The following is a 13,201-nucleotide window of genomic DNA, read 5'->3' as shown; positions in this document are numbered from 1 at the left end:
TCTGTTGCCTGGTGGTAGAATAGCTCATTCTAGATTTAAGATTCCTATTGACCTAGACAACAATGGGGTTTGTGACATTCGGAGAGGTACTATGCTTTCCTTTTTGATTGAGGCCGCGTCCCTTATTATCTGGGATGAGGCTTTAATGACTCATAGAAAATGCTTTGAGGCACTTGACCGGAGCTTGCGTGATGTTCTGTCTGCCAATGATCCATTGCTGGCTGATGAACCGTTTGGCGTGAAGGTGGTGGTTTTGGGTGGTGATCTTAGACAGATCTTACCGGTGGTTGAGGGTGGCACACGTTCGCAAGTTGTTGATGCTGCTATTACTAATTCTCTTCTATGGGGTCATATTACGGTTCTTCACCTTACTATTAATCAGCGTCTGGCTGTTCAGACCACAGATGCTAATGTGCAGGCCGAAGCAGCCGCCTTTGCTGATTGGGTTCTGAGTGTTGGAGATGGTACGGTCCCTGCCGTGGCAAGGCAGGGCGAATCTGACCCAACCTGGATTACGATCCCTAATGAACATTTAGTGCATACTGATGGTGATAAGATAGCTACTATTGTTGAGTCTGTGTACGTAGATTTCTCTACAAGGTACTCTGATCCTAACTATTTAAAAGAAAGAGCTATCCTAACTCCAACTAATGAGATAGCCGAAGATGTCAACAAGCATGTCCTTTCTATGGTGCCTGGTGAGGAGAGAGAGTACTTAAGTTGTGACTCAACAGGAAATGCCGCCGATGGAATCCGTAACATAGATATTTTTTATCCTCTTGAGGTTCTGAATACTATCAAGGTCAATAACTTCCCGTATCATAAACTCATTCTTAAAAGAGGTGTTCCCATTATGCTTCTTAGAAATATAAGCCAGGCAACAGGTTTATGTAATGGTACACGTCTTATTGCAACTAGGCTTGCTGAGAAAGTCATCGAGGCCTGATATGTCTCCGACGTATCGATAATTTCTTATGTTCCATGCCACATTATTGATGATATCTACATGTTTTATGCATACTTTATGTCATATTTATGCATTTTCCGGCACTAACCTATTAACGAGATGCCGAAGAGCCGATTCTTGTTTTCTGCTGTTTTTGGTTTCGAAATCCTAGTAAGGAAATATTCTCGGAATTGGACGAAATCAACGCCCGAGGGCCTATTTTGCCACGAAGCTTCCAGAAGACCGAAGAGGAGACGAAGTGGGGCCACGGGGCGCCGCCACAGTAGGGCGGCGCGGCCCAAGGGGGGCCCGCGTGGCCCTAGTGTGTGGGGCCCCCGTGCGGCCCCCTGACCTGCCCTTCCGCCTACATATAGTCTTCGTCGCGAATACCCCAGGACCGAGAGCGACGATACGGAAAACCTTCCAGAGACGCCGCCGCCGCCAATCCCATCTCGGGGGATTCAGGAGATCGCCTCCGGCACCCTGCCGGAGAGGGGAATCATCTCCCGGAGGACTCTTCACCGCCATGGTCGCCTCCAGAGTGATGAGTGAGTAGTTCACCCCTGGACTATGGGTCCATAGAGGTAGCTAGATGGTTGTCTTCTCCTCATTATGCTTCATTGTCGGGTCTTGTGAGCTGCCTAACATGATCAAGATCATCTATCTATAATGCTATATGTTGTGTTTGTTGGGATCCGATGGATAGAGAATACTATGTTATGTTGATTATCAATCTATTATCTATGTGTTGTTTATGATCTTGCATGCTCTCCGTTATTAGTAGAGGCTCTGGCCAAGTTTTTACTCTTAACTCCAAGAGGGAGTATTTATGCTCGATAGTGGGTTCATGCCTCCATTGAATCTGGGGGAGTGACAGAAACCCCTAAGGCTGTGGATGTGCTGTTGCCACTAGGGATAAAACATTGATGCTATGTCCGAGGATGTAGTTATTGATTACATTACGCACCATACTTAATGCAATTGTCTGTTGTTTTCAACTTAATACTTGGAAGGGGTTCGGATGATAACCTGAAGGTGGACTTTTTAGGCATAGATGCATGCTTGGATAGCGGTCTATGTACTTTGTCGTAATGCCCAATTAAATCTCACTATACTCATCATATCATGTATGTGCATTGTCATGCCCTCTCTATTTGTCAATTGCCCAAGCTGTAATTTGTTCACCCAACATGCTATTTATCTTATGGGAGAGACACCTCTAGTGAGTCGTGGACCCCGGTCCATTCTTTTACATCGAATACAATCTACCGCAATACTTGTTCTACTGTTTTCCGCAAACAATCATCATCCACACTATACATCTAATCCTTTGTTACAGCAAGCCGGTGAGATTGACAACCTCACTGTTTCGTTGGGGCAAAGTACTTTGGTTGTGTTGTGCAGGTTCCATGTTGGCGCCGGAATCCCTGGTGTTGCGCCGCACTACATCTCGTCGCCATCAACCTTCAATGTGCTTCTTGGCTCCTACTGGTTCGATAAACCTTGGTTTCTTACTGAGGGAAAACTTGCCGCTGTACGCATCACACCTTCCTCTTGGGGTTCCCAACGGACGCGTGCTGTACGCGTATCAAGGCCATTGTAATGACTGGCTCTAATGTTGGAGATGTTGTCTACATACCAAGGATATCCCTCACAACTAAAGATCCCAGATGGCCGTTTACTTTACATCGACGCCAGTTTCCTATTAGAATTTGCTATGCAATGACAATTAATAAGAGCTAGGGCCAAACTCTTGCAGCCATTGGCTTGTATCTAAAAACTCCTGTATTCACCCATGGGCAGTTTTACGTGGCTGTGTCTCGTGTGACCTCAAGAAAGGCTCTGCGGATATTGATTGAGAATGAGGATGGCACGTCTGGTTCTGAAACCAGAAACATTGTGTTCTCTGAAATTTTCCAGTCGCTCGTAGGCAAGTGATCTTGCTTAGTATTAGGTAGTTATAATATATATGCTCTGGTTCTGCGCGGGCTTTTGATCTCCTGGTTTTAACTTTTTGAAGTATGCTTTTGCCACTGCGGTATATACAGCCTGTTTCACTTCCTTGTTTAGGCTATTTATGGGTACATGTTTTTTCTATAGTAATTTGTGCACACTATTTTGCAAATGGATGTTCATTGGCTGATTGGGTTTCCCAGAAGGTGATGCTTGTATGATTGTGCCTATTTTGTTCCATGTTTGGTTTATCTTTGTTTGAGCTTACTTGGTATGCTTTGTGTGTCCCTAACTATTTGCTATCCTAAATATCTTTGTCGTGTTGTTTCAGATGGCGTTCAACCTCCTTTCTGAGATCCATAGTGATAGCAACCAGTGGACAATCCGTGTTCTTGTTTCTCGCATGTGGCATTATCGTGGAGGGACTGATGTAGGTGCTATTCAGCACACTGATCTGGTTCTGCTTGACATAGAGGTGGGTGTTATAGTTTTGCAGCTCCTTCGTTTTTTGTGCTCATTATAAATCTGTTGATGCTTCTTCAGGGAAACCATATGTACGGCCAGCTCCCTCCAGCCACGTCGGAACGGCTAAAGGATGTGCTGGAGGAAGGAAAGGTCTTTGTTATAAGGAAATTCATGTGTGCTCAGCCAAAGACGGCCTTCAGGCCCGTCGAGAGCCCATTTATGGTTCAGTTCACAAGGTATACCACAGTTGAAGAGGTGCCGGGCTTGGCAGATACCTACCCATTCTGCACATACACCATAACTGCGTTTTCGGATATCCCAGATCCAATTGGCCGTCCTGCGCGCTTCATTGGTTAGTTTTGCTTGGTTCGCTGTGTATTTATTTTGCATTGGATTGCTTCTGTTTGACTTGTATACCTATCTTACGATTTATGAACTGTGTTGCTGCAGATGTCATTGGAAAGATCGACATGGTTTCTGACATAGTCCCTATTCAGTCGATGTACCAAACAACTGCTTCTAACACCAGGACTATTATATTGAAGGACATCATGTAGGTTCTGGCAGCTGCTAGCTCTTTTAAATCTTCTATGTGCCTTTTCTTGAAGATGCATATGCCTAATTATTTCCTTACATGTGATTATCAGGGGCAAGGAGCTTAGGCTTGTTCTCTGGGGTGATCGTGGGCTCGAGTTTGATGCGGAAGCAGTTCGTGCCATGGGTGAGAAAGAGCCTGTCATTGCTATCTTTGTGGGAACACTATCAAAGACTTCTCATGGTGAGCAGTTCATTGTTTCTTTGGAGTTCATCTGTTTCTACTACCTTATGCTTTCTACTGCACATGTATTTCTGGGCCTTCTTACCATTACATTGTCAGTCTTTTCTTTTCTTTCCTTGTATATATACATACATAATCGTTTGCTTTGCGCATTCACGGTCATTGGTTGGTCATTTGCTGATCTAAAAGTCTGTTCCAGGTGTCAAAAGCTTAAGCGGTGGTTCTGCCTGTCACTGGTACATTGATGAGGACATACCTGATATTAATATGTTCCATGAAAGGTTTGTTCTGCTGAAATATCCTCAAATTCTACTGCCCTTCTCTCCATTTACTTTGTACTTACCTATGCTTTTCCCTAGAAATAGGCTTGGACTGCAGTTTGTTCCTTTGGCTGCCTATGTTCCTATAGGGCCAGGTGCCATCATACCTCGTGTGTTCGAGGCTCCTATTGAGAAGACCACAGAAGCGCTAAACGATGCTGATCCATTCGTTGATATGGTGAGTCAACTATATCTCGAATGGATCTCTTTAGGACGGTGTATTTGCTGCTCCCATATGTTTCTAATTGATGTTAAACTATGTCTGCAGGAGAAAAAATTCATCTGCATTGTCACTGTTGATAGGCTTGGTCCTGACCAGCGTTGGTGGTTTGCTTCGTGTTCCGTCTGCCGTAAATCTGCTAGGCATGACGGATATCAGTTCCAGTGCTCTGGCAAAGACTGCACTTCTGTTGATGCTGGCTTAGCGTAAATTTCATGTTGTTTGGCTATTCATTTTGATTTGCTTTTACTGCCAGTTGGTTATGGTTCGATCCATGCTTTTTAGGTACTGTATATCTTTCTTTGCGGCTGATGCCACAGGTGAAACTGAGTTTGTGATGTTTGAGAAGGTTGCGGCAGGAGCGGTTGGCAAGCAGCTACTACCCTTGATGCGGCAGAGATACCCAGGCCATACCACAGTTGGTCAGCTAGCACAAGTTGCTATGCGCGATACAACAATATTAGAAGCATCTTCACAGAAAATAATATGACCATCTTCTACATTTTCAGTCACAAGATCTTTAACTATTGCAATAGCAGGTTCAACCTTTATTTGCTCTTTAGGTTCTATAGGTTTCTTTGCACTTTTATTAACCGCACTAGTTATAACAGAATACTCCTTCATTTTAACAGGGAAAGGATTTTTTTCAATATAAGCTTCAGGAAGAACATGATCAACAGTTTCAATTACAACACATTTATTTACAGATGAATCAGTTTTATCTTTGTACGGTTCATCATACTTATCAAAATTCTTCCTAGGCAATTCAAAATGAGAGGCAAAAGCTTTATAAAAAAATGCAACAACTTGAGGGTCAAGACCATAAGTAGCACTCATATTACGAAATTTATCAGTATCTATAAAAATTTCAATGCATTTGTAATCATAATTTATACCTGACTCTCTATCTTTGTCGTTCTCCCATCCTTCAGTATTCTCCTGAATCCGATCAAGAAGGTCCCTTTTAAACTCTTCTTTGTTGCGTGTAAATGATCCAGAACAAGTAGTATCCAGCAAGGTTTTATCTTGAAAAGAAAGTCTTGCATAGAAATTATCAATGATGATATTAGCAGCAAGCTCATGAATGGGGCATTTGAGCATTAAAGACTTCAATCTCCCCCATGCTTGGGCAATACTCTCTCCATCATGAGGCCAGAAATTATATATGAGGTTCCGGTCTTTGTGAATTTCACTTGGAGGATAGAATTTAGAATAAAATAAAGGCACAATATCATTCCAATCAAGAGAATCCCCATTCTTCAGTAATTTATACCAATGCGCCGCTTTACCAGACAGCGATATAGAGAATAGTTTCTTCCTAACTTCATCCATAGCAATACCTGCACATTTGAATAACCCGCATAATTCATGTAAAAACAGTAAATGATCTCCAGGATGGACGAGTTCCATCCCCTTCATAGCGGTTATCCACAACACGTTCAATAATTTTCATAGGTATTTTGTATGGAACCTCTTTCTCACCCTGCGCCTCATCCACTACCTTTGCAGTAGTAGTAGATTTCCCAAATAGAAATTCAAGAGAAGATCTCTCCATAATGAATTATAGCGAGCGGCGAAATAAAATCAGCACGTACGGTAAAAGTTTCCCTTACCAATTCCACTTACCAATAGCGCTTCACTCCCGGGAACGGCGCCGAGAAAATAGTCTTGATGACCCACAAGTATAGGGGGTGTATCGCAGTACTTTCGATAAATAAGAGTGTCGAACCCAACGAGGAGCAGAAGGTGTTGACAAGCAGTTTTGATGAAGGATTCACTGTAAATGCTCACAAACAAGTATTCAGGGGATTTTGATATAGCAGATAAATAAAGTACAAGTAAGTAAAATACGAGAGTAATAATTGCAGCGAGTGGTCCAATCCTTTTTAGCACAAAGGACAAGCCGGTTTGTTTACTTATAATGACCAAACGTTCTTGAGGACACACGGGAATTTAGTCTAGTGCTTTCGCTTCATATAGTTGATTAATCTTCATTGTTTTGATAAGTGTTGTGTGGGTGAAACTATGCTAATGCACCGCCCTTCCTAGGACTAATACATACTTGTGATTATACCCCTTGCAAGCATCCGCAAATACAAGAAAGTAATTAAGATAAATCTAACCACGGCCTTAAACTGCGAGATCCTCCTATCCCTCCTGCATCGATATACCAACGGGGGTTCAGGTTGTTGTCACTCCGGCAACCCCACAATTAGCAAAAGAATACAAGATGTATTCCCCTAGGCCCATAAAGGTGAAGTATCATGTAGTCGACGTTCACATGACACCACTAGAAGAATAACACCACAACTTGAATATCAAACCATTGAATATTACTCAATCATAGTTCACTACTAACATTTAGACTTCACCCATGTCCTCAAGAACTAAACGAACTACTCACGAGACATCATATGGAACATGATCAGAGGTGATATGACGATGAATAACAATCTGAACATAAACCTTGGTTCAATAGTTTCACTCAATAGCATCAATAACAAGGAGTAATCAATACCGGGAGAGTTTCCCCTATCAAACAATCAAGATTCAACCCTAGATGTTATAGCGGTGACGAGGTGCAGCGGTGGATATGACGGTGACGGTGGTGGAGATGATGGTGATGATGATCCCAATGAAGTCCAGCTCGATGGCGGTGACGATGGCGTCGATTTCCCCCTCCGGGAGGGAATTTCCCCGGCGGATTTCAGCCTGCCGGAGAGCTCTTTCTCTCTGGTGTTTTCCGCCCCGCAGAGGCGGCTGTGTCTCTTCACGATTATTCTCTGGAGCTTAGGTTTTCGGGGAGAAGAAGTACGCGAAGGAGAGGCGGCCGAAAGGGGCTGTGGGCCCCCTCCCCACAAGGCGGCGCGGCTAGGCCAGGGCCCGCGCTGGCCTATGGGGGGCCATGGCGGCCCTCCTCGGCTCCTCCTTTTGGCTGGCTTCATCTTCGGGAAAAATAAGATCTTCGGTGTAATTTCCGTCAATTGTTGATCTTCAGAAATATTGCATTCCGACGGTGCTTTTTCCAGCAGAATCCTGACTCCGGTGAATGATCCTCCAATAATCATGAAACATGCAAAATAGATGAAATAACATAAGTATCACCTCTAAATATGAAATATATCAATGAATAACAGTAAATTATGATATAAAATAGTGATGCCAAATGGACATATCAAGAGTATTGCCCAAGCATGGGGGAGATTGAAGTCTTTAATGCTCAAATGCCCCATTCATGAGCTTCCTGGTAATAGCATCATTGATAATTTCTATGCAAGACTTTCTTTTCAAGATAAAACCTTGTTGGATACTACTTGTTCTGGATCATTTACACGCAACAAAGAAGAGTTTAAATGGGACCTTCTTGATCGGATTCGGGAGAATACTTGAAGGATGGGAGAACGACAAAGATAGAGAGTCAGGTATAAATTATGATTATGAATGCATTGAAACTTTTATGGATCTTGATAAATTTCGTAATATGAGTGCTACTTATGGTCTTGATTCTCAAGTTGTTGCAAATTTTTATAAAGCTTTTGCCTCTCATTTTGAATTGCCTAGGAAGAATTTTGATAAGTATCATGAACCTTACAAAGATAAAACTGATTCACCTATAGATAAATGTGTTGAAATTGAAACTGTTGATCATATTCTTCCTGAAGCTTATATTGAAAAAACTCCTTTCCCTGCTAAAATGAAGGAGTATTCTGTTATAACTAGTGCGGTTAATAAAAGTGAAAAGAAACCTATAGAACACTGAAGAGCAAATAAAGGTTGAACTCTGCTATTGCAATAGTTAAAGATCTTGTGACTGAAAATGTAGAAGATGGTCATATTATTTTCTGTGAAGATGCTTCTAATATTGTTTCACATCCTAATAAGTCTAGGAAAGCCAGTGTTCCTATGTCTGTTAGAATTGGTGATCATTGTTATTACGGTTTATGCGACATTGGTGCAAGTATTAGTGTCATTCCTTATGAGCTTTACACGGAAATCATGCATGAAATTGGTTCTTGTGAACTTGAGGATATTGATGTGGTTATTCGGCTAGCTAATAGAGAAACCATCTCTTCTATTGGTATTGTTCGAGATGTGGAAGTTCTATGTGGTAAGATTAAATATCCTGCTGACTTTTTGGTACTTGGTTCTGCTGCTACTAAGTCTTGTCCTATTATTTTTGGTAGACCTTTTCTAAATACTTGTGGAGTTGTTATAGATTGCAAGAAGGAGAAAATTGTGACTAAATTTGCTAGTGAATCTTATGAGTTTAATTTCTCTAAATTTGCCAAAACTCCTTATAAAGCTGATTTGCCTAATAATGATTTTAGAATTGAACAGTGTGCATCTATTGCTCTTGCTCCTAATAATCCTTTGGCGGCAATATTTGGAGGATAGTGAGAGTGAAGTCTTTAGGGAAGAAAGGAATGAGCTTGATGAAATTTTCCTTCGTCAACCTATTCTTAAACATGACTTGCCGGTTGAAGATCTAGGTACAATACCACCACCAAAGGAAGATCTCGTTTTTGATTTAAAACCGTTGCCTGATAATCTTAAATATGCTCATATTGATGATAAGAAAACATATCATGTTATTATTAGTTCTAAGCTTTCAGATTTTGAGGAAGAAAGGTTATTGGAAATATTGAAGAAACACCTAGGAGCTATTGGCTACACTCTTGATGACTTGAAGGGGATTTCTCCCTCTATTTGCCAACATGCCATCAACATGGAAGATGATGCAAAGCTGTTGTTGAACATCGGCGTCGTCTAATTCCTAAGATGAAGGATGTGGTAAGGAATGAGGTATTAAAACTTCTTGAAGCTGCTATTATATATCCTATTGCTGATAGTAGATGGGTTAGTCCTGTGCATTGTGTTCCTAAGAAAGGAGGAATAAGCTGTTGTGCCTAATGATAATGATGAGCTCATCCCTCAAAGAGTAGTTGTAGGGTATAGAATGTGCATTGATTATCGAAAAGTTAATAAAGTTACTAAGAAAGATCATTACCCTTTACCTTTTATTGATCAAATGTTAGAAAGGTTGTCTAAAAATACTCATTTTTGCTTTCTTGATGGTTATTATGGGTTTTCACAAATTGCTGTTAAAACTAAAGATCAAGAGAAAACCACATTCACTTGTCCCTATGGAACTTATGCTTATAGGCGTATGCCTTTTGTTTTATGTAATGCTCCTGCTACTTTTCAAAGATGCATGGCTGCTATTTTTCATGGCTTTTGTGAAAAGATTGTAGAGGTATTCATGGATGATTTTTCTATCTATGGAAATTCTTTTGATAATTGCTTGCGAAACCTTGATAAAGTTTTGCAGAGATGTGAAGAAACTAACCTTGTTCTTAATTGGGAGGAATGCCACTTTATGGTTAACGAAGGAATTATATTGGGACATAAAATTTCTGAGAGAGGTATTGAAGTTGATAGAGCTAAAGTTGAAGCAATTGAGAAGATGCCCTATCCTAGGGATGTTAAAGGTATTCGTAGTGTTCTTGGTCATGCTTTGGGTTTTATAGGAGATTTATTAAAGACTTCTCTAAGATTTCAAAGCCTCTTACTAATCTTCTTCAAAAGGATGTACCTTTTGTTTTTGATGATGATTGTAAGGAAGCTTTTGAAACTCTAAAGAAAGCCTTGACAACTGCTCCTGTAGTTGAACCTCCTGATTGGAACTTACCTTTTGAAATCATGTGTGATGCTAGTGATTTTCTTTGTAGGTGCTGTCCTTGGACAGCGAGTAGATAAAAAATTAAAGGTTATTCATTATGCTAGTAAAACTCTTGATGCTGCTCAAAGAAATTATGCTACAACTAAAAAAGAATTATTAGCTGTAGTCTTTGCTTGTGACAAGTTTAGACCTTATATTGTTGATTCAAAAGTCACAATTCATACTGATCATGCTGCAATTAGGTACCTTATGGAAAAGAAAGATGCTAAGCCAAGGCTTATTAGATGGGTGCTTCTTTTGCAAGAATTTGATTTACATATTATAGATAGGAAAGGTGCTTGATAATCATTGTTCTGATAACTTATCTAGATTGGAAAATATTGCTTATGATCCTGTTCTGTTAATGATAGTTTTCCAAATGAACAATTGGCTATAATAAAGGTGAACTCGCGAGATAGTCCTTGGTATGCTTGATTATGCTAACTTTATTGTTTGAAGTACTTGCCTCCAACCTTTTCAGCTCAGCAAAGGAGGAAATTCTTTTATGACTTGAGGCATTATTTTTGGGATGACCCACACCAATATAAAGAAGGAGTGGATGGTATTATGCGAGGATGTGTTCCCGAATATGAAAAACAAGAGATATTGAGTAAGTGTCATGGTAGTGTTTATGGAGGACATCACACCGGAGATAGAACCGCGCAAAAGGTTCTACAATCAGGTTTCTATTGGCCAACTCTCTTTAAAGATGCAAGAAAGTTTATTTTATCTTGTGATGAATGTCAAAGAGTTGGTAATATCTCCAGACGCAATGAAATGCCTATGAATTATACTCTTGTTATTGAACCATTTGATTGTTGGGGATTTGACTTCATGGGTCCTTTCCCCTCTTCAGAAGGTAACACTCATATACTTGTCGCTGTTGATTATGTTACTAAATGGGTGGAAGCCATACCCACAAAAAGTGCTGATGGTGAGACCTCTTTAAGAATGCTTTTAGATATTATTTTTCCTAGATTTGGAGTTCCTAGATATCTTATGACTGATGGAGGTTCTCATTTTATTCATGGTGGTTTTAGAAAAACTCTTGCTAAATATGGTATTAATCATAGATTGCTTCCGCTTATTGATATGTCTCCAACGTATCTATAATTTCTTATGTTCCATGCTTGTTTTATGACAATACCTACATGTTTTGTTCACACTTTATGTCATTATTATGCGTTTTCCGGAACTAACCTATTTACGAGATGCCGAAGTGCCAGTTGTTGTTTTCTGTTGTTTTTGGTTTCAGAAATCCTACAAAGAAAATATTCTCGGAATCGGACGAAATCAATGCCCAACATCTTATTTTTCTCGGAACCTTCCAGAAAATCAAAGGGGGACCAGAGGGGAGCCCTGGGGGCCCCACACGTGTGGGCGGCGCGGCCCAGGGGGGCGCGCCCCCCTAGTGTGAGGAGGCCCAGTGGCCCCTCCGACTTACTGTATCGTGATTGCAGGGTTGCTTGAGAGGGATATCTTTGACCTCTTCCTCCCTGAGTTCGATAAACCTTGGGTGATCCACTTAAGGGAAAACTTGCTGCTGTTCTACAAACCTCTGCTCTTGGAGGCCCAACACTATCTACATGAAAAGAAGCGTGAGTAGACATCAAGCTATTTTTACGGCGCCGTTGCCGGGGAGGAAAGGTAAAAGGCACTCACATTCTGGTCCCAGGTAACTAAGTTATTTTCTGTTGCTGTTGTAAGTGCTCGAAGCTATTTCCTTTAGATCCTGCAATTGCATCTTTTTGTTTCTTGTTAAACACTAGTAAGGCATAATGGAAAGCAACTATGAGCTTTTTAATCTATTTCCTGAGTTAAGACATAAATGGTGTGTTGCAAAGATTAAAAAACCTATGGAACCTTATTTGCATGCTAATGGCAATGTTATTAGTATGAACGCTTTGAACACCATTATTGCTAATGATATGGAAAATTCTAAGCTTGGGGAAGCTGGTTTTGATGATCATGATATTTTTAGTCCCCCAAGCATTGAGGAGAAAATTTTCTTTGATGATACTTTTCCTCCTATTTATGATGATTATAATGATAGTGGTCTTTTGGTGCCACCTACTATGGAGAGTAAATTTAATTATGATTACAATATGCCTCCTATATTTGATGATGAGAATAATAATGATAGCTACTTTGATGAATTTGCTCCCACTAGTACTAATAAAATTGATTATGCTTATGTGGAGAGTAATATTTTATGCATGAGACTCATGATAAGAATGTTTCATTTGATAGTTATATTGTTGAGTTTGTTCATGATGCTACTGAAAATCTTTATGAGAGAGGAAAATATGGGTGTAGAAATTTTCATGTTACTAAAACACCTCTCTATATGCTGAAAATCTTGAAGTTGCGCTTGTCTAGTCTTTCTATGCTTGTTGCATTATGCTTCATGAATTTGTTTATTTACAAGATTCCTATGCATAGGAAGTGGGTTAGACTTAAATGTGTTTTGAATTTGCTTCTTGATGCTCTCTTTTGCTTCAACTACTATTTCTTGCGAGTGCATCATTAAAATTGCTGAGCCCATCTTAATGGCTATAAAGAAAGCACTTCTTGGGAGATAACCCATGTTTTTATTTTACTACAGTAATTTTGTTTTATATTTGTGTCTTGGAAGTTGTTACTACTGTAGAAACCTCTCCTTATCTTTATTTTATTGCATTGTTGTGCCAAGTAAAAAGTCTTTGATAGCAAGGCTGATACTAGATTTCGATTCTGCAGCGAGAAACAGATTTACGTACATCACAAATTTGGGCAGGGTTCTCTGTAGGTAACTCATAAA

General features: G+C 40.3%; 1 protein-coding gene across 1 annotated transcript in view; it reads left to right on the top strand.

Annotated features, from left to right (window-relative positions):
- Positions 1-13,201, top strand: part of LOC124696039 — a 58,532-nt gene that overhangs the window by 4,678 nt on the left and 40,653 nt on the right. Inside the window, exons 2-9 of the mRNA XM_047228826.1 lie at positions 3,231-3,374; positions 3,443-3,716; positions 3,815-3,917; positions 4,012-4,142; positions 4,342-4,423; positions 4,508-4,640; positions 4,731-4,888; positions 4,968-5,148. Of these exons, the coding sequence (XP_047084782.1) occupies positions 3,231-3,374; positions 3,443-3,716; positions 3,815-3,917; positions 4,012-4,142; positions 4,342-4,423; positions 4,508-4,640; positions 4,731-4,888; positions 4,968-5,148 (1,206 nt within the window). The remainder of the gene's footprint in view (positions 1-3,230; positions 3,375-3,442; positions 3,717-3,814; positions 3,918-4,011; positions 4,143-4,341; positions 4,424-4,507; positions 4,641-4,730; positions 4,889-4,967; positions 5,149-13,201) is intronic.

The sequence above is a fragment of the Lolium rigidum genome, chromosome 3 (assembly GCF_022539505.1).
Source record: "Lolium rigidum isolate FL_2022 chromosome 3, APGP_CSIRO_Lrig_0.1, whole genome shotgun sequence".
Lineage (NCBI taxonomy): Eukaryota > Viridiplantae > Streptophyta > Magnoliopsida > Poales > Poaceae > Lolium > Lolium rigidum.
This window is presented reverse-complemented; position numbering and strand designations above follow the sequence as displayed.